This window comes from Microplitis mediator, chromosome 1 (genome assembly GCF_029852145.1).
Source record: "Microplitis mediator isolate UGA2020A chromosome 1, iyMicMedi2.1, whole genome shotgun sequence".
NCBI lineage: Eukaryota > Metazoa > Arthropoda > Insecta > Hymenoptera > Braconidae > Microplitis > Microplitis mediator.
This window is the reverse complement of record NC_079969.1, coordinates 1,522,282-1,544,320: the sequence shown is the minus strand read 5'-3', so window position 1 is coordinate 1,544,320 and position 22,039 is coordinate 1,522,282. Positions and strand designations below refer to the sequence as shown.

Here is a 22,039-nt window from a genome sequence, read left to right as displayed (position 1 = left end):
AATTTATAAATAATTTTTTAATTACAGATAATTAATTTTTTTTTAATTTGTAATTATAAGTCACTGACCCCATAGTATTTAAAATCAAAATTGTAATTTTTTTTTTTTTTTTTTTTTTTCGTGGAATTTAGAAATAATTAGAATTCTTTCTCCAGCAAAGAAAAAAAATAAATTGTGAAGAAAATAAAATGAATTTTCGCGTGTCGTAACCAGAGTTTGTAAGTAAATTAATTACTGGCCATTAATTACGCCCACGTGATCAGACTGTCCTTTTTGTTCCGGGTCTAATAAATTCGAGAATCTGGGAAAAAAAATATATTTTATGACTGGTAAATATCCTAGAAATTAGAATTAAAGGAATAAATTCTAACACTAAAACACACCCATCTATTTAACTTTATTTTATTTTTATTTGAGCATCACCTTGACACACGTGATGCCGATCGAATTGATATAAAGCCGATGTATCCACCAGCCTGTCTATTTTACTTGACAAACCTGTCGACACATTCTTCGAACTAACGTTCAATCAATTTTCATTTTTATTTTCGAAAAAAATTCAACTGTCAAAAAAAATTTTTTTTTTTCAAATGAGCCATTTTATTATTTTCGTTATTTTTTCCGGAGCTCTGTCTCTCTCATCAGCATGTTTGGGCAAAAATATCCTGAGTAAGTACTCAACATTTTTTTTTTTTAAATTTTATTTCCATCAAATTTTTTTTCCAATTTCCAGTTTTTCTAATTTTCATTTCAAACGCTCATATCTTTTGAACCCTTGGTTTTACGAAAAAATGATTTAGACACTTTTTGTAGGAAATTTAATTTCCTAAAAAAAAAGTCCTCTTCATTTTTACTCTAGACCCAAATGCTTTTAAGTTACAGCCCATTTACTTTATCAAACTCTTTTTCTACTTAACTCCCACGACAGATAAATAAATATATATTTATATAAATATATAAGTATATATTAATAAACACCCTATACAGAGTGCACTACAAAATGCAGTAAAGAATAATCGTGTGACTCAACGAGTGTCTACACAGTATTTTAAAAATACTTACCAGGTCAAGTAGATCTTAAGGGATTTATATTTTTATCTCAATATTTTTTTATCACAACAAAATTTTTTTTCTTTATTTAATCTTTTACTTTATTCTGAAAATTTTCTATAAAAAAAAAAAAAAATATATATATATACATATATATATTTATATATATGTATATATATGAATATACATATTTTTATATACATATATCAATAGAAAATTAAATGCCCTTTCAAATGAGTACCCACATGATATATTTAATTTCAAAATTTATGACTCATATATATATACTCAATAAATATATATGTATATAAATTTCTATTCATAAACACATTTGGAAAAAAAATAAATAATGAAATGCCCTTTCGAATGAATACCCACATGACATATTTATTTGTATAATTGATAATTCATATATATATTTATATAAATATACAAACATATATGTATATATATGTAAATATAAGTATGGCATGTTGGTACTCATTTGAATGGGCATCAAATTTTCTATATAACTAGACCAATATAAATGTATGTATGTATACATGTACATATATATATATATATATATATATATAGATATATATATTTAGACGGAAATTGGAAAAGGCACGGCCACTAGGCGTTACATCAATTGTGAATTTATGTCGTGGGAAAAATCACAACTCGCATGTTCATGACATATATATTATACACATATATGTATATATTTAAATTTTTTTACTCGTGGAATTTTAGTTTTTTTTTCTTATTTTATACTAAAAGGGGCCGGAGTAATATCTTGTCAAGATAAACAGACTATATTGGATGAACACAATCGATTACGTCAGCTAATAGCATTAGGACAAGTCCATGGGCAGCCTCCAGCAGCAAATATGATGGAGATGGTGGGTATTGATTTTTATTTTTTCATGGGATATTTTGCATTTTTCTGATGACTTGAAGTGAATTTTTTGAAATTGTGGCTTATAGACAAGAGATATCAAAATTTTTAAAGAGACATTTTTTGTAGGAAATTTAATTTCCTACAAGATTGATCCCTACACATTTTGTCGTAAAAGTGATCGTTAACGAGTTATAGAATTTCAAAGTTAAAAAAAATTTTTTCAAATTTTAGATAAATTAATTTAGAAAGTTTGAATCTTAAATAACTCCTAAAAAAATGGAGATAGGAAATTTTTTAAAGAGACATTTTTTGTAGGAAATTTAATTTTCTATCAAAAGTTATTCTTTGAAATTTTTTTTAAAATCAATAGTTTCAAAGATATCAGCATTTTAAAGCTTATACTTTTAGAAACTCCAAAAAAAATAATTTATATCGTCTCATAATAATAATAAATATAAAGAAAATATAACATGACAATTATAAAATATGTCACCGTCAGAAAAAAAATTTTAATTCAAATAAAAAAAAAATGTAAACATTGCCAATCATAATAATAATTATTTATTTTTATTTTCCACTTGACAAAAAATAGAGTGAGAGTAAAAAGAGGAACGAGTAGAGTAAATACATTAATGGATTAAATTGTAAATTTAAATCCAAGATTAAAATACATTTAAATTTAACTTGTCGCGCGCTTTAATTTTATTTTTATTTTTAACGCTTGTAATTTTTTTAATTTATGTTAAATATATATATATATATATAGTATATTTAATAATTATTGTTGTGAGACAATTTAAATGCATTGTGAATTTTAATCATAAATTTATTTATGTACTTATTTTTTATTTTTATGTAATTAAAAGATTTGGGATGATGAGTTAGCGGCGACAGCACAGAAATGGGCGGAAACATGCTCGGAATCTCATGATAACAATCGACATGTTCGTAAGTAATTTTGATATATATACATATATATATGTATATATATATATATATTTGAATGCATGAAAAGATAGAGAATTTGATGTCCTTTCAAATGAGTACCCACATGCCATATTTATTTTCAATTATATTATATGTATATATTTATATTTATATCATATATTTTGATATTTATGACATGTTAAAAATAAATATGTCATGTGGGTACTCATTTTAAACAGCATCAAATTCTCTGTCTTTGTAAATTTACATAAATTTCATATATTTATTTATATATGAATATATGTAAGTATATAAATATATGTAAATGTATATATATGTATGATTGTATGAAAAGATAGAAAATTGAATGCCCTTTGAAATGAGTACCCACATGCCATATTTATTTTTTGTTCTTTTCAAACATATATTTGTATACCTATATATATGTCTTATAAATTGTTTAAAATAAATATGGCATGTGGGTACTCATTTTAAATGGCATCAAATCCTCTGTCTTTGTAAATTTACATAAATTTCATATATTTATTTATATATGAGTATATATAAGTATATAAATATATGTAAATGTATATATATGTATGAATGTATAAAAAGATAGAAAATTGAATGCCCTTTAAAATGAGTACCCACATGCCATATTTATTTTATGTTCTTTTCAAACATATATTTGTATACCTATATATATGTCTTATAAATTATTAAAAATAAATATGGCATGTGGGTACTCATTTTAAAGGGCATCAAATTTTCTATCTTTTACGCATTGAAATATATACATATATATATAGGGAGATTCGCAGTAGGACAAAATATAGCCCGTACATGGACAACAAGACCACCAGGACCTTACGATGCAGAACCAAATTGGCGAAGACAAATTTCCGGTTGGTTCAATGAAGTACAGTACTATCACACAGGCTATGGCCGTGATACCGCGCACTATACGCAGGTTAATTGAAAAAAATTAATTAATTCCCAGAGTAAAAATTAAATTTATTGTAATTTAAAAAAAATTTCCAGATTGTCTGGGCCGACACTTTTTTAGTCGGCTGTGGCTACACATTTTTCTACGACCCCGCGAGAGGATACACCAAAAATTACGTTTGTAATTACGGACCCAGGTAATTACGATAATTAAAATTTTAAAAACTATTTACTTATTAGAAATTGAATTTTTAAAAATAGCGGAAACGTTCTTGGATTCGCGCCATATCAATCTGGGCAGCCTTCATGCACAGCCTATGGGTTGTCTTTTTCTAACAGATACGCGGGACTCTGTTGTAAGTTTATCAGAAATTTTTTTAATTTGAAATTAAAAAATTTTAAATAATTAATTTTTGAAATTTTGTTGCAGCTCGAGGAAATTTTTATTATCTTGGTGCTCTATGTGGTTATGTTTTTTAAACAATAATAATAATAATAATAATAATAATAATTAATGATATATATTTACCGGAAGTTGCACTACTAGAACATGTCTACACTAATTAATTTTTAAACCCAAAATAACTCATAAACGGTTAGGATTATGGGAATTTTTAAAGAGACCTTTTTTGTAGAGAATTAAATTTCCTACAAAATTTGTCATGAGGAATTTCGTGATAAAATTGATAGTTTGGATGGTAGAGAGGTTTAAAGACAGAAAAATAATTTTTTGAGGAAATACTAGGGAAATTTCATTTTTAAGTTTTAAACTCAAAATAACTCATAAATGGTTGGGATTTTGGGAATTTTTTAAGAGACCTATTTTGTAGAAAATTAAATTTCCTACAAAAATTCCCTCTGTAAAAATTTTCATAAACTCAAAAATTTCAAAGTTACAGCCCCTCAAACTTTCAAAAATTTTTTTCCACAAAATTCGACTTTCCTTTTTTTAAACTCAAAATAACTCATAAATGATTGGAATTTTGGGAATTTTTATAGAGACCTTTTTTGTAGAGAATTGAATTTCCTCCAAAAATTTCCTCGATAAAAATTTTCATAAACTCAAAAATTTCAAAGTTACAGCCCCTCAAACTTTCAAAAATTTTTTTTCCACCAAATTCGACTTTCCTCTTTTTAAACTCAAAATAACTCATAAATGGTTGGGATTTTGGAAATTTTCATAGAGACCTTTTTTGTAGAAAATTAAATTTCCTACAAAAATTTCCTCGGTAAAAATTTTCATAAACTCAAAAATTTCAAAGTTACAGCCCCTCAAACTTAAAAAAATTGTTTTTCCACAAAATTCGACTTTTCTCCTTTTAAACTCAAAATAACTCATAAATGGTTGGGATTTTGGGAATTTTTACAGAGACCTTTTTTGTAGAGAGTTAAATTTCCTACAAAAATTCCCTCTGTAAAAATTTTCATAAACTCAAAAATTTCAAAGTTACAGCCCCTCAAACTTTCAAAAACTTTTTTTCCACTAAATTCGACTTTCCTTCTTTTAAACTCAAAATAACTCATTAAAATTTGAAAATACAGAAATTTTGACTCACACCTTTTTTGTTCAGGATTAAATTCTCTACAAAAATTCCCTCATAAGAAATTCTCTAAAACTCAATGCTTACAAAGTTACATCCTCTCAAACTCATAATGACAAACCGTAACTAAAAAAACATAAATTTTAATTTTTTATTACTAATTTGATTGTAATCAATTTAAATGGAAATAAAAGTAATTTAATTGATTAATTACTTAATTAATTATAAACAAATATAACCATGTTGTTTTTATTGGTAATATATTTTTTATTGGTCACGTATTTATAAATAAAAACAATTAAAATGTCGAATTTTATTACCGATTATAAAATACAAGACAAATCAATTCCAATTGCAACCTATAAAATATATATATGACATGTATACATACATATATACACATATATATATAAGACGAACAATTTTTCATCTCGTCGCCGGTCAATCATTTTTTTTTGCTCAAGATTTTTTTTTATTTTCTGAACCGAAAAATGAAAAATTTTGAAAAAATATTTTTTTTTGCTTTTATTATTTGTGGGTCAACATGGGCCACTGAAATGGAAACTTATTGTGCTGGTGTTGAAATTTTGGGTGAGTAATTATTAATATTTTTTTAAAAATATAATTTCCCACCAGTTTAAAAATTACTGTAATAATTTTTTTAATTTTTCGAGACAAAAAAATTTCAAATTTTTAAATAATGAAAATTAGAAACTGGAGGAATTTCCTGTGACTTAAAAGAGGACATCCTACGCATGCATAACGACCTGAGAAATTCAATCGCCAGTGGATCTGTTGCTGGACAGCCTCCGGCCTCAAATATGCGAGAACTGGTAATTTTCACATATATATGTATACATATATATATTTTATACATATATTTTGATCTAGATGTATAGAAAATTAAAAATCCTTTCAAATGAGTACCAACATGATATACTTATATTTCTATATATTGTTAAATATATACATATATTTATATTTATTAAATATATAGAAATTAAAAATAAATATGTCGTGTGGGTACTCATTTTAAAGTGCATTGAATTCTCTATATGTTACAATGCAACTAGATATATATATATATATATATATATATATATATATATATATATATATATATATATATGTGACTATGAATAATGTGTTATAATTTAAAATATGGACATGTGGAAATGCGTGGTCAATCTACCGGAAATCATATTATATATATTTGAATGCCAGATGTAAAATATATGTACATATATGTAGATATATGTAATAGGACGTGTATATATATATACATATATATGAAAACCACAGTAGTGATTACAGTAATGTGTCTGACAGTTTCCACAAACCGCATTTCATTAAATCATACGTGTTGCTCTATATTATTATTATTTTTGATATTATTAAATTATTAATTAGAAGTTAGAAGTTGGAGAAAGTTTTAAATTAGTTATCAATTTCCATACTATTATATATTTATTTTAATTTTCCTTTGTTCAAAAAATTTTGGGAATACGAAGGGACCTTAATTGGGAGAGAATTTAGGGAGGGGGCGGGAATTTTATGTCGAGGGTACGATTTGATTAGGAATTTAATTTCCAAAAAAATGAGTAGCCACAAGTTATATTTTGGGGTAATAAATTTTTTTGAAAATTTGGAACTCAAAATTTTAAAAAAGTTATGATTAATGATATTTTTGAGTTCAGAGTAAAATTTGCAGAAGAATGAGTACCCACAAGACTAGGTTTCGAGTCACAAAATTTATTTTGAAAAATTTTTAAAAATTCAAAAATTAATTCTGTGCTCAAAATAAAAATAAAATTTCCTGTAGAATGAGTACCCACAAGTTACATTTTGGGTCAAATAAATTTTTTGAAAATTTGGAATTCAAAATTAATAAAAAAGTTATAATCATAGATATTTTTGAGTTCAGAGTAAAATTTTCAGAAAAATGAGTACCCACAAGACTAGGTTTCGAGTCACAAAATTTATTTTGAAAAATTTTCAAAAATTCAAAAATTAATTCTGTACTCAAAATAAAAATGAAATTTCCTGTAGAATGAGTACCCACAAGTTACATTTTGGGTCAAATAAATTTTTTTGAAAATTTGGAACTCAAAATTTCAAAAAAGTTATGATCATAGATATTTTTGAGTTCAGAGTAAAATTTGCAGAAGAATGAGTACCCACAAGACTAGGTTTCGAGTCACAAAATTTATTTTGAAAAATTTTCAAAAATTCAAAAATTAACTCTGTACTCAAAATAAAAATAAAATTTCCTCTGGAATGAGTACCCACATCCCCATACTACTCTCAAAATTTACCTTGACCCATTTTACCCGTCAATTGATTTTTGGGCCAGTACTGGGACGACGAATTAGCCGAAGGTGCCCAAGACTGGGCCAACCACTGCACGTTCGCTCACAACAAAGAAGAAGATCGTCGCGTCGGTAATTAACCACTCAATTAATCACTCATTTAATCCATTAATTAATCAATTAATCAATTAATCATCAGAGAGATTCCGAAGGGTCGGACAAAACATCGGCATAACCCGCAGCAGATCTCTGCACCCATCAGACAAAAAAGACTTTGCCCGCCAAATTCAAAAATGGTTCGACGAAAATATTTACTTCCATTTCAATCCAATTAATCCGACCGATGTCCAGAATTCGGGACATTACACTCAGGTAAATATAATTATCATTATTAGTTATTATTAACCAGTAATTTAGTAGAAAATATTTGTTTTTTATTTTTTTGGGCATTATACAAGCTCGCGTGGGCGAACACTTACCTTGTGGGTTGCGGGTTCACTAGATATCGCGACCAAAACGTCACTTACCGACTCTATGTGTGTCACTATGGGTCTGCGTAAGTAAACTCTGATTAAAATAATTAGGAAAAGTCATAAATTAATTTTCTCTATTTTTCTTTAGTGGAAATACTTTCGCCAACCTTCCGTATAATAAAGGAAATTTGAACTGCCCAGAAGGTTTTAGTCCGTCGGTAAATTACCCAGCGCTGTGTAGTGAGTATGAGCTTTTTTGAAAATATTTGCGAGCTCAAAAGCTCAAAAATTGATATGAAGTAATGAGCATTAAAAATTAAAAAATGTAAAAATGAGCTCGCGAGCTCAACGAGCTCGGTGAGCTCACGCCTTGCAGAGTGTTGTACAAACTCAGATATTTTTTATATGAGACCTAAAAGTTGATTGAATACAATATTGAGCTCGTATGCTTATGAATAAACGTGAGCTTGTGAAAGAGCTCGAAGATATTCAGAATTACTAGACATTAATAAAACTTGAATTTAGAGAATAAAATATCAGAAATTTGTGCAAAACGACGCAAGCTCACTTTTGAGCTCGACTGAGCTCACATGTGAGCTAACAGCTATAGCACATATACAGTGAATTTAAAATCAAGCTCAATAAGCTTAAAAATCACAAGCTTAGTGAGCTTGAAAATCACAAGCTCAGTGAGCTTGCGACCTATGAGCTTTTGTGAAAGCTCGCAAATTTTTTGATTCACGCCGTTACTGATAATTAATTGGCTCTATTTTTGAGCTCGTAAGTTCATAAATATCTGCGAGCTTGCAACAATTTTCGAGCTTTTTCAAAAATTTCAAAAAACTTCAACATTCTTCCTAATTTTTTTATCGGCTGTCATTAACTCAAAGCTCACTATGAGCTTACGGAAATCTAAAAGCTCATTTAAAGCTCACAGGAATTGCTAAGCTCATAATAAATATCAAAGCTTCTTATAAACTTATCCCAGTGCACAGAATTTGTTTAAGTGCCTCAGTACCCCCGAACTTTCAAAAGCTTGCAGAGCTTGCAAGCTCCCGCAAGCTCTGCCATAAAATATCAAAAAATGTTTTTTCAGCAAAAAATATTTTTTGACAAAAAATTGTATGTTGAGCTTTTAAGCTTTCGTGCAAAGCTTCCGCAGTAGCTTCAGGGAAAGGGTAGAGCTTTAATGATTCTGTCTTACCGCAGGTAAAAACGACCACGAAGATTTAATTTGCGAAGACTCCGATGATAAGTCAATCAATTCGGCGATTTCAAGCTATCCGCCATCGATGGAAACACGGAAATCTTTGGCAGCAGATTTAGGTTTTTACGAAAAAGATGAAAAAGATGATAGCACTCTGGAAGATCGCCGACAATCAAATGCAATCGTAGCAGCACCTGAGGATCGCGGTTCGCGTGACGGAGTTTATGTTAAAGATCTCAGAGTTGATACCATGTACAATATCTTCTACTACTGGAGATCGCGTGACTGATTATTAATCATGATAATAATAATAATTATAAAATAGTCTCGGTTATGATGTTTTCAAGTTAAATTGATGTAGCGTTAAATATGTATTGCATGGTAGTCTAGAGTTGTTAAATAAATCGTGCATAAAGTACCACGTCATGTTCTTTTTATTATTTATTTACTTTTTTTTTAAATTATTTTTTTTCATTTCCGATACAGGTTGTTGGTACTCATTTCAGAGGAAATTTTGTGTTGAATGTAAAAATAAATGAATTTTTTGAATTTTTAAATTTTTTTGGGTTTTCCAAATTCTCAAAGTTTTCTTTTGATCTGACTACTGAGTTGTTGGTACTCAATCCAAAGGAAATTTTGTAATGAACACGAAAACGTGTGAATTTTTTAAATTTTCAAAATTTTAAGGTTTTTTGAAATTTTTTAAATTAGCTTTTGATCTGACTACTGGGTTGTTGGTACGCATTGCAGAGAAAATTTTATGACGAGCACGAAAATGAATAAATTTGTGGAATTTTGAAAATTTTTTGGTTTTTCGAAATTTTTGAAGTTTGCTTTTAATTTGAGTACCGGGTTGTTGGTACTCATTCTAGAGGAAATTTTATGACGAGCACGAAAATGAATGAATTTTTGGAATTTTGAAAATTTTCTGGTTTTTCAAAATTTTTAAAGTTTGCTTTTGATTTTAGTACCGGGTTGTTGGTACTCATTCCAGAAGAAATTTTATGACGAGCACGAAAATGAATAAATTTGTGGAATTTTGAAAAATTTTCCAATTTTCAAAATTTTTGAAGTTTGCTTTTGATTTGACTACTGGGTTGTTGGTACTCATTCCAGAGGAAATTTTATGACGAGCACGAAAATAAATGAATTTTTGAAATTTTGAAAATTTTTTGGTTTTTCAAAATGTTTGGAGTTTGCTTTTGATTTGAGTACTGGGTTGTTGGTACTCATTCCAGAGGAAATTTTGTAATGAATCTAAAAACCCATGAATTTTTGAATTTTCAAAAAAAATTTTTTTTTTCCAAAACCCTATCATGTGGGTACTCATTCTTCAGGAAATCACAAATCCTACCACCCTCACTTCAAACCTTATGCAAAAAATAAAATCCATAGATAAAACTTACTACTGCCACCAAACCTAAAATTCAACGAAATTGATTATTATCTCAATAAATAAATGTTACATATTTATAACGATATTTATTATCATCCAATTATTGTACATGTACAAATCATTGTCAATAATAAAAAAATTCCACTTACTCAAAATTTATTCATTTAATTTAAAAAAAATTTTATGTCTTATATTTTAAATTCTAAATATTTTTTTTTATTGATTCGTGCACTTACTATCTAATTTAATCGTGCATTAATTTATTTATTTATTTAAAAATTTTTGTACTCATTCACTCAAAAAAAAAAAAGTTCATTAATTAATAATTATATATTACAGTTTTATTTATTAATTATTTACATTTTAATTAACACACGACTGTCGATAAAAAAAATTGTATGGAATCGAATTCTCATTATATTAATTTTTTTTTTTAAATTTGAAAAATTACGAACTCAGTAACGGCGTTAATTATTATTTTTATAAATGAATGAAAGAAAGCACTAGGTGCAAAAAAAAATATATTACTTTGTTTGATAATTAATAATTATTAATTAATGAGTTAAATATTTTTATTGACGATTGGTCGTGGAGCAGCTTGGAATCGAGGCAAGCTCAGACCAAATTTAGTTTCGATACCAGATAAAATAGGAACTGCCACTTCGTACCCGCCGATGTGGTCACTGTTCTTTGATTTCATTTCGTCAGCTACTCCAGTCGATGGGACTTTCAAGTCGGATCCGGCTGGTCGACTAGAAATATACATTTTCAAATATATGTCTGTATAGGAAATTAAATGCCCTTTTGAATGAGTACCCACATGACATATTTATTTTTTACTTATTTTTACATATATATATAAATATATAAATATCTCTTGTTAAATATTGAAAATAAATATGGCTTGTGGGTACTCATTTTAAAGGGCATTAAATTTCCAACTCATATTTATATTTTTATAGTCATTCATATATTTATAAATATATCGATATATAAATATATAGACAGAAATATATATAAAAAAAAATTTTAATACGTCAAAAGATAGTTCAATTGATGCCCTTTAAAATGAGTACCCACATGCCATATTTATTTCTAATTACTATTCCATATATTTATATTTCTATATATAGATTATATATATCTATTATAAAATATCAAAAATAAATATGGCTTGTGGGTACTCATTTTAAACGGCATCAAAATCTCTATCTATTTCCAGATATACATTTTTACACATATATATTTATCTATATCTATATATTGATATATAAATATATAGACATACAAATATATGTAAAAAATTTATAAATACACCAAACGACAGTTCAATCGATGCCCTTTAAAATGAGTACCCACATGCCATATTTATTTCCAATTAATATTCCATATATTTATATTTATATATATAGACTACATATATCTATTATGAAATATCAAAAATAAATATGGCTTGTGGGTACTCATTTTAAACGGCATCAAAATCTCTATCCATCTCCAGACATACATTTTTACACATATATATTTATCTATATCTATATATTAATATATAAATATATAGACATACAAATATATATAAAAAATTTATAAATACTCCAACCGACAGTTCAATTGATGCCCTTTAAAATGAGTACCCACATGCCATATTTATTTCCAATTAATACTCCATATATTTATATTTCTATATATAGACTATATATATCTGTTGTAAAATATCAAAAATAAACATGGCTTGTAGGTACTCATTTTAAAGGGCATCAAATCCTCTATCTTCATATATCGATATGTACCTGAATTTCTAACTTTTATACCGATAAATTTTTCAAATTTAAAATAATTACGCGGGAAATTTAAAAAAAGTATAAATAATTTTTTTTTTCTCTACTTACGAGCCTCCAAAATCGACGACAAATAACCTCTGCAATAACTCGTACGTAAATAATGTGACTCCAAATTGCGGCGAAGATCTGAAGACTCGAGCTGTCAAATTATCACAATTATTTTAATATTTAATTAAAACAAAAATTACTTATCACTATTGTAATTAATATTTTTATTTAGTGACACTAATTAGTAAATTAAAAAAAAAACAGACTGATGTTAAAAATTTTATTTACGGTGACAGAAATGAACGAACATAAAATTAAAAAAATTTATACGAATAAAAATAAACTCCAGGCATTAATTTGTAATTTTTTAATAAATTTTTACTTACTGATTTAAAAAAAGCCAAATTGATATTTAAATAAAAAGTAGAAGTAGATGAGGATAAGGGGCCATTTTTGTTTTATAACCGTAAGATAAATTTACAAAAATAATTTTATTAAAATAATAATTCATCGCGACTTAAAAATAAATTTTTTTTTGCTGATAAATAAATAATTTTTTTTTTTATAAATTAATTTTGAATCTTTACCTGTCGTTCCTTTCCAAAATGCTCTGAAACCTTCCTCGCGATAAATTTTACGTGCGCAGTCTAAGAGTCCACTGTAAGTCGTCTGTCCTTTTCTGGCTACGACCTAGAATTTTTTTGAATTTTAAATTTTCGCGGGCTCGTGGATTTTTTTTTTAGGAAAAATTGTGAGATAAAAATTAATTACCTGGAGACGGGTTTTTATGACGTCAGCGGGAGTAACTAAAGCGGCTGCAGGAACTCCAGCGATTGCACCGGCACACAAAAGTGACAGGGGTGTGTTGTAACCTCCTTCGTCGGCGAGCTTTGTCTTAGTGTGGGCGTACATTGGAAAGTATATTGCGCTGAATGGAACGTCACGAAGTAAACATGCTCTGGCTCCCTGAATTTTTTTTTGAATTAGTGATTTTTGGAATTTTTTGAAAAAATTTTTTGATTTGAATATGGGGTTGTGGGTACTCATTCCAGAGGAATTTTTGTCTATTTTCCAAAAATGTAATTTTTAAAAAATTTTTTTCGAAGTTTTTTGAAAATTTTTTTGAAAAATTTTTTGATTTGAATACGGGGTTGTGGGTACTCGTTCCAAAGTAATTTTTATCTACTTTTCAAAAATGTAATTTTTAAAAAATTTTTCTTAAAGTTTTTTGAAAATTTTTAAAAAAAATGTTTTGATTTTAATACGGGGTTGTGGGTACTCGTTTCAGAGGAATTTTAGTCCACTTTCCAAAAATGTAATTTTTTTTTTTTTATTTTTGGGAAGTTTTTTGAAAATTTTTTAAAAAAATGTTTTGATTTGAATACGGGGTTGTGGATACTCGTTTCAAAGGAATTTTTGTCTACTTTCCAAAAATGTAATTTTTAAAAAATTTTTCTTGAAGTATTTTGAAAATTTTTTTGAAAAATTTTTTGATTTGAATACGGGGTTGTGGGTACTCGTTCCAAAGGAATTTTTGTCTACTTTGAAAATACATAATTTTTTTTTAATTTTTCCAAAAATTTTTTGAAATTTAAATATGGTCGTGTGGGTACTCAAACAAACGGAAATTTACCGCTTGACTCAAATATCTTATTTAAATAAAAAAAAAATTACCTTGTAAAGACCAAAAAGTCCCAGTTCCTTGACGACAGCCCACGCGCGAACTTTTTGAGTCCCAGCAATTTCGCCGGCAACTTGCAGCCTGATTTTAACAATTTCCAGTGGATTTGTAAAGATAACTTGTGACCCTCCAGCCTAAAGAAGAATTATTATAAAATTTCTGATAAAAAAAATATTTTTTAAAAAACTTACACATGCACCGGAAATAATTTCGCCATAAAGTTCGAGGTTGCCGTTTTTATCCATGAATTTGTCTCTCACAAAATCGTTGACCGTAAGCTTGATGGCTTTTTCTGGAGCGACGCCCATCAGCTGGGGAACCAGGCCCCGGTAGAGACCGAAAAATCCCTCGTGTCTGATTACCTGTGGGTAAAATTTGTTAGATTTTTTTTCTGGGTTTAAATTGAGGATTTACGTGGGTAAGTAGTGATACCTTTTTGCAGCAGTCGAGACTGTTTCTGTACATCAGCTCACCGATAAATGAACCCGTGCGCTGATTCTGCATACGCGTCTTCACTAAATCTATTGGATAGACTGCAGTCGCTCCTACTGCGCCACCAATCGATCCCAGGACAAATCGGTAACCGCTTTCGAGAATTTGAGTCACTACTCCACGTTCGTCTGGACTCTAGAGGTAAAATTTTATAAGAATTTTTCCCCAAGCCACTGATTTAAAATAATAAAATTCAAATTTTAAATTTCCCGCGCTTTTTAAATTTTTCCCTTCCCCTCCCCGCCTCAAATTTTCCTGATCCTCGGCTCATTTTCACTCAAAATTTTCTAAACTTTTTCCTCCCACCCTCAATTTTTCCAAAAAAAATAATTTTTCCCTCCAAAAATTCAAAATTTTCAAAAAAAAAAATTTTCCCGCCGTTTTTTAATTTTTTTTGCCCCTTCCCCTAGACTAAATATATGACATATATATATCATTTTACGCGGAATTTAATAAGCTACAATTCCCACCCCTTCTTTTTTTGAAAAAAAATTTTTCAAGTCGTGAAAAAAATAAAAAACTCCAAGGAAATGAAAAAATTTGTATGAGACAGCAGTAAAAATTGAATAAAAATTCAAAATACTCACAGACACGGCTTTTATTTCCGCTAATCGTCTCGTGATATGTTTGAAATATTGTTCCGGAGTGATAGCAATCAGATCGTTATAAATAATTTTAGTTGACTGGCCTAGCAAATCGCACAAGTGATACAAGATGTCAACTTCCAATGGCGTGATCTGCGACATCATCTGAGCCGAGTGTAAAAATTCTTCTTTCGTGACTTCTTGGTACCTGTGGCCATTGGTCGCGTTTAGATAAATTCTCTTGATCAGCTCCATGTTATTCAGCAGAGAATTGAAGGCCATAAAATAAGGGAAACTGACTTTCCGCCCGCCGTGGGCAGTAGTAGCGGCGGCTATTAAATTTTCTTTAACTTCTTTTGTCAGAAGATGGCTTTTTATACTCAACATTATTTCCTGAAAGTCTGATAGCGATATAAATCCCGCCCCGTCTTTGTCGAATTTTTTGAACGCCTCGGTGGCGTATTCTTCGTGAAAGTCGTGAAGAAATTGACTGAACTCGCCGTAGGTTATCAGGCGCTTACGATCTTTTCCGAAGTAGAGCTTTATAAAACTACTGTCCATATTGAAAGGCATTTTGCTGTGGAGTTCAGTTTTTTTCATTACCTCAGCGAACTCATCTAAGGAACATAAAAAAGTTTGGTGAGCTTGCGAGAGCTTGCGTGGTCAGAGATTTCGATGAGTAAAATAAAAATTCTTATTATTTGAGCTCCCGAGAACTCAAATTTGCATGAGCTTGCGACTTTTGGCCACTGGGGGCTGATAGAGCTTTTTAGTGAGCTTGCGTGCTGCAAGATTTCTAAAAAACAAACACGGATTCTTGTCAATTAAGGCCTCAGTTACTCAAATTTACGTGAGCTTGCGACTTTGGGTCACGGGGGGCTGATAGAGCTTATTTGTGAGCTTGCGTACTACAAGATAACTAAAAACCAACCATGGATTCTTATCAATTGAGGCCTCAGTAATTTAAATTTACGTGAGCTTGCAACTTTGGGCCACTGAGGACTAGAAGAGCTTTTTTGTAAGCTTGCGTGCTACGAGATATCTAAAAACAAACATGGATTCTTGTCAATTAAGGCCTCAGTGACTCAAATTTACGTGAGCTTGCGACTTTCAACTACTGGGGACTAGTAGAGCTTTTTGTGAGCTTGTGCGCTACAGGATTTCTACAAAGAAAAATCATGGATTCTCATCAGCTGAGGCCTCAATAATTCAAATTTACGCGGACTTGCGGCTATGAGTCATGAGGGACTAGTAGAGCTTTTTATGAGCTTGCGTGCTGTAAGATTTCTACAAATAAATTATGAATTCTTATTAATTGACGCCTCAGAAATTCAAATTTACATGAGCTTGCGACTTTGGGTCACTGTGGACTAGTAGAGCTTCTTTGTTAGCACGCGCCTTGAAGATTTTTTATAAAAGATTTATGAAATCTTTTTATTTGAGCCTAAAGAATTGAAATTTGTATGAGCTTTCGACTTTTAATTACGCAAAGCTTTTTGAGAGCTTGCGACCTGAGAGATTTCCATAAACGGATAATTAAATCTTACTAATTCGAGTATGGGGAGTTCAAATTTTCATGAATTTTTGAGAAATAATAATAACAACAATTAATAAATAATAAATTACCAAATGCAACCATTCCATTTCCATTGGTGTCAAATAATTGAAAAGCTGTTTTGTATAAAGCATCTGGGACACAAAGAAGCCCTTCAAATGCTTGGAATTCAGTAAAAGATATGAGTCTGTAAATATAAATTTAAATAATCAGTAACAGAAATTTTTCCACAAATATGTTTATTTTTTAAAATAAATTCATACCCATCTTTTGATGTGTCAACGATCCCCGCAAGCAGCGCAACCGAATCTGGATTGTAGTCAGCATCTGTATAAAGTCCAAGATAACTTCGTACAAAATCTGATGGGGTCATAAAACGTTCGCCATTTTTTTCTTGTGTTGCATACTGAAATTTTCAAAAAAAAATTTATTTTCCCTTTAAAAAATAAAATTCTCCCCAATATTTTTTTCAAATTTTTCTTTGCCTCAAAAATATTCGTTTTTTTGTTATAAAAAATCAAACTCTCCCCAAAATTTTTTCAAAATTATTCTTGGCCTCAAAAAAAATTTTTTTTTTTTTATAAAAAATCAAATTCTCCCCAATATTTTTTAAAAATTTTTCTTTGGCTCAAAAAAATTATTTTTTTTTATAAAAAATTAAATTCCCCCCAATATTTTTTAAAAATTTTTCTTTGCCTCAAAAAAATTTTTTTTCTTTTTATAAAAAATCAAATTCTCGCCAATATTTTTAAAAAAATTTTCTTTACCTCAAAAAAATTCTTTTTTTTTTATAAAAAATTAAATTCCCCCCAACATTTTTCTTTGCCTCAAAAAAATTTTTTTTTTTTTATGAAAAATTAAAATTTAAAGATGAATTTTTTTTTACTTAAACTTTCAATTTTTCCATTATGTTTTATATTTACATTACACTTATCAATTTACGCCACATGATTAATTATCAATCGATCTTCGACCTCGTTACAAAAATATATAAAAAATTAATAACAATTTTATAAAAAATATAAATACCTGATTAAATATTTCATGAAGACGTTCAGTGTTGGCTCTCTTCAAGTAACCAGATCCCTAAAAAAAAAATAATTAACCCATCAATTAATTAATTAATCAATCAATCGATCAATCAATTAATTAAAAAAAAATAATAATTATAATTAAATGACAATTAAAATAATTATTTTTAATTCGACTGCTGTACAATTAAATCATCAGGTTCATGATCGCAATGCAAGGTCACGTTTTTTACTTAAAGAACTTGGCTCAATTATTTTCAAGGTCACTTTTGAAAAAAATAAAAATTTTTTTTTTTTTTTTTCAAAAATATTTGACCTTGAGCCCAATAATTTTGAGACAAAAATTTAAATGTCACGTGCACATGACATAACTTTTTTTATGTAAAAAAAAACTGCATACGTACTTTTGAAGGCATAATAAATATATAAATATAAATATATAAATATATGAACTTGTAAGATTTAGTGTAAAAAAAATTTTGAAAAATTAGGAGTAAAAAAATAAAATTTATATGAAGGTGCCAATGCACGCGACACTAACTAGTAACTAGTAAATATATGTATATATATGATGTGTAATGTATGACGTAGAGTATAGAGTGTAGAGTAAATTGTGTTCGATGAATGTAAAAAAATGGAGGAGGAAACGGGGAACTGAGGAACGAGGAAACGAGGAATAAGATATGGATTGGAATGAATTGTAGCAGGGATCATATCAGAAATGCTACTGACTGGCTGTCGGCTGGTTAGTTTTGCTTTTTTACAGAGATTTTGTTGGATTTTTAGTATCGAGGGCAAGGTGGCTAGTAAACTGTAGAGTGGAGTTGAGAATTAAATGGGGATCGCGATATTGCGAGTGGTATAGTTCGATGATGGTAGACAATAAATTACTCTGCTGGTTGGTGACGGTGGGTATTCTGTTTCTGTATTGGGAAGAATGAATGCTGGTTAATTGAGAGGGAGAGAGAGGGAGAGACTGGAAATTAGGGTTGAGTCGGAGTATAAATATGTTTATAAATTTATGTAGTAAAAATTATGTAATGTAAATAAAATTTTTACTCTACATGAGAATAAAAGTATATATATATGTATATATATGTGTATATACCCTGATTGAACAACTGAATTCGAGCGAATTAAAAATTTTAATTCTGTTATATTCTGTCGAATTCTGCAAACAGAATTCAACTGAATTGAAAATTTGAATTTGAATTAAACAGAATAAAACCGATTTAAAAATTTCAAATTCGTTTTAATTCAGTTTAATTCGGATTCAGAACCAGAAATTGGAGAATTATTTTCGAATTATTCAGAATTAAACCGAATAGAATCATTTAAATTCGTTTTAATTCGGACAAATTCTGGTTTTCCTGCCGAATTAGACAGAATTCATTTTTAAGTTAGGTACCGAATTAACAGAATTTATCTGAATTAAAAATTTAATTCTGTTTAATTCGATCGAATCCAGTTATTTAATCAGGGTATATATATATATATATATATATATATATATATATATATATATATATATATATATATATATATATATATATATATATATACATATATGTGTATATATGTATGATGTGATAATGTGATACACGTGTAATTTTATATCTATGACTTTTTTCTCATTCATTATCACCAGTCGACTTGAGATATACGCAAACATATATATATATATATGTATATGCTTATATACGTCATATATATAATTGCAGGGGGTCTTAGTCTTCTTAACTCATAATACAGATCACGGTCATATTATCACTTGTATAAATAATCAAAACAAAATAATAATAATCACATCTGATATTATTATTGTAAATATATATCTATATATATTTATATATATTTTTTTTTAATTAAATAAATATGACAATTGAATTATTATTTTTTTTTTATAAAATTACCTTGAATTATCGTAATTTACATATATATTTAGTATCTCTACAAGGCTATTAGACGTTAAAATATTACGTTAATGACTTAATAGTGATTTAACTTCCGTAATCAGAGTACATATATATATGTATATATATGTATCAATTTATTTTTTAATTAAAAATTGTATAAAAATTAAACATTCAATTGTAAATAATTAAAAAAATTTATAAAAAATGCACTTGGGGTAGAAGTACCATTTTTGGCCACTTTAGGGCCAGTTTTGGCCACTTAGAAATTTTGAATAAAATAATTTGTAAAATACGCAACAACATAATTAATTTTTTTAGATGTGTGAAAATATTTTCATAACACTTTTGCAGTGAAATTTTTTTTTTAACGTTTTCATTATTTAAAATAAAGTATTAAATGTCCAAAAATGGAGCAGTGGCCACAAATGCTACTTCTACCCTATTAATTTTTTAAATTTTGAAATGTGCATTTTTTTTTAATTTTATTTTTTTAATTATTTACTCTATTTATTTATAATTTTGAATTTGTCTGATGCCTGATACATTCGTACTCATTATCAGATTTATTAATATTATTGCTTAGGAAGATCATAAACAAAGTTAACAAAATAACTGTCCCAGACTTGAATAAATATAGTTATCATGAAAGGTATATATATATATATATATATATATATATATATATTTATATATTTATTAATTTCAGTTGCTTTAATTCTATATTTAGAAAATTTACTTACTCCAATAAGTTATACATAACACATAATATATATATATATACCATATACACATATATATATACATATATATTTATATATATATATTTTCTAAAGTCGCAAATTTACGGCATTAATCAGAAACTTGTCAAAAAAAGATAATGAATGATTAACTAATGATTAATTGACTGTAACTTTTAAACGGTTGGTTTTAAAAAAATTTATAAAGAATCAAAAATTACAGCTTACAAAATTCCCTTTCCAAAAACCTCCCATGATATCTACATATCTTTTATCACTTACGAAATATATGTATTCAAAATTCTGATCCTGAAGTTAGCAGCCAGTTACAAATTTTCGATTTTTTTTTTCAACAAATAAATTACAAAAAAAAAAACTAAAAAAATACACATGTAGGAAATTTAATAAACTATAGGTGCAATTTTTCAAAATATTTTTTTTTTCAGTTTAGTTTTTTAAAAAATTCAAAAACTGTCAGACCTCCAGTAACTTCAGTATAAAAATTGAATTCTACTTTTTTTAGCAAAATTTGACCTCGAAAAAAAAAAAATTCAATCAGAGGGTTGCAATTGATAGTTCCGCTGACCTCGAAAAATATATATATATACATATAGATATATATAAATCAATATTTGTGTCATTCCATTACTCTCAAGGATGAAAAAAATTATTAGAAAAAAGTCATTTTTTTATAAAAAAAAAAAAAAAAAAAAAAAAAAAAAAAAATTATAAATAAAAAAAAAAACTTACCTACCTCTTGACAGGATGCGTTAACAATAAAATCACTAAACATTCCCATAAAAGAACAGAATATTTTTAATTAAATCACAATAATAATAATTATTATTATTATTAAAAAATTAAATTATCGATGATAAAGAAAATTTGTTTTTTATTATTGATCTAGTATTTTTTTAAACTCGACGCACTCGCGAAACTTTTTTTTTAAATTGGGGGAGGGTCAAGGGGATCGCAGTCGGTCTGTTTTTGTTTGAATTTAATTTTAGTGGGATAAATATTAAAAATAACGCGAGCGCGAGTGACGTTTCTGAGTCAAACTGTGTTTGAGTGCGGGACGGAAGCAACGCAAGTTACTGTAATGTATATATATGTATATATATACAAATATATGACATGTAATATGATTATTATTAGGTTTATTTAAAGATGGAGGATGGAGGGAAAGACTTTAGACCACAGCTCGGAAGGTAGCGCTCTTTTTTTGACGCGCAGGCGCGAATATTTGAATCCCGCGAAAATTTAAAAATTATAACTGGCGGGAAATTTGAATTATTCGTCAAGAAGTCAACGAAAATTTATATTGTTAACAAACTTAACATTTTGAGGGAAAATTCAATTTTTTACAAAAATTTTCTTATAAATTTTCCTAAATTTCAAAATTTTCCTCGTAATTTTTATTGGAGTAGAGAAAAAAATTTCTTATTTTCCTGAAAATTAAAAATTCTCTCTAAACTATCACAGA

The 22,039-nt window shown here is 28.0% G+C and overlaps 3 protein-coding genes across 8 annotated transcripts; 2 read left to right on the top strand and 1 right to left on the bottom strand.

The window, feature by feature from the left end:
* The first annotated feature begins 159 nt into the window (after positions 1-159).
* LOC130675379 (venom allergen 5.01-like) lies at positions 160-5,937 on the top strand. Of its 3 annotated transcripts, none has more exons than XM_057481041.1 (7): positions 160-669; positions 1,813-1,934; positions 2,800-2,881; positions 3,697-3,830; positions 3,902-4,002; positions 4,067-4,161; positions 4,236-5,937. In XM_057481041.1, the coding sequence occupies exons 1-7, from the start codon at positions 591-593 to the stop codon at positions 4,283-4,285; spliced, it is 663 nt and encodes a 220-aa protein (XP_057337024.1). In that variant the 5' UTR covers positions 160-590; the 3' UTR covers positions 4,286-5,937. The 3 variants fall into 3 exon arrangements, with proteins under 3 accessions (XP_057337024.1, XP_057337016.1, XP_057337005.1); XM_057481033.1 differs by having other exon boundaries at positions 3,682-3,830; XM_057481022.1 differs by having other exon boundaries at positions 164-669; positions 3,670-3,830.
* On the top strand, positions 5,763-9,754 carry LOC130675373 (scoloptoxin SSD976-like). Its single transcript, XM_057481009.1, has 7 exons — positions 5,763-5,937; positions 6,058-6,179; positions 7,700-7,787; positions 7,855-8,027; positions 8,114-8,211; positions 8,277-8,368; positions 9,338-9,754. Exons 1-7 carry the CDS (start codon positions 5,838-5,840, stop codon positions 9,622-9,624), a joined length of 960 nt encoding a protein of 319 aa, XP_057336992.1. The 5' UTR covers positions 5,763-5,837; the 3' UTR covers positions 9,625-9,754.
* A 1,397-nt stretch (positions 9,755-11,151) lies between these two features.
* LOC130668141 (calcium-binding mitochondrial carrier protein Aralar1) lies at positions 11,152-21,631 on the bottom strand. 4 transcript variants are annotated; one of them, XM_057470270.1, is made up of 12 exons: positions 21,311-21,631; positions 17,902-17,958; positions 17,136-17,278; positions 16,944-17,059; positions 15,321-15,934; positions 14,674-14,868; positions 14,433-14,603; positions 14,235-14,375; positions 13,332-13,526; positions 13,148-13,250; positions 12,621-12,705; positions 11,152-11,483 (listed from the first exon to the last, which is right to left on the bottom strand). In XM_057470270.1, exons 1-12 carry the CDS (start codon positions 21,353-21,355, stop codon positions 11,294-11,296), a joined length of 2,055 nt encoding a protein of 684 aa, XP_057326253.1. In that variant the 5' UTR covers positions 21,356-21,631; the 3' UTR covers positions 11,152-11,293. The 4 variants fall into 4 exon arrangements, with proteins under 4 accessions (XP_057326253.1, XP_057326271.1, XP_057326245.1 ...); XM_057470288.1 differs by having other exon boundaries at positions 12,621-12,711; positions 21,307-21,630; XM_057470262.1 differs by having other exon boundaries at positions 12,621-12,711; positions 21,311-21,630.
* Between the last annotated feature and the right edge of the window lie 408 nt (positions 21,632-22,039).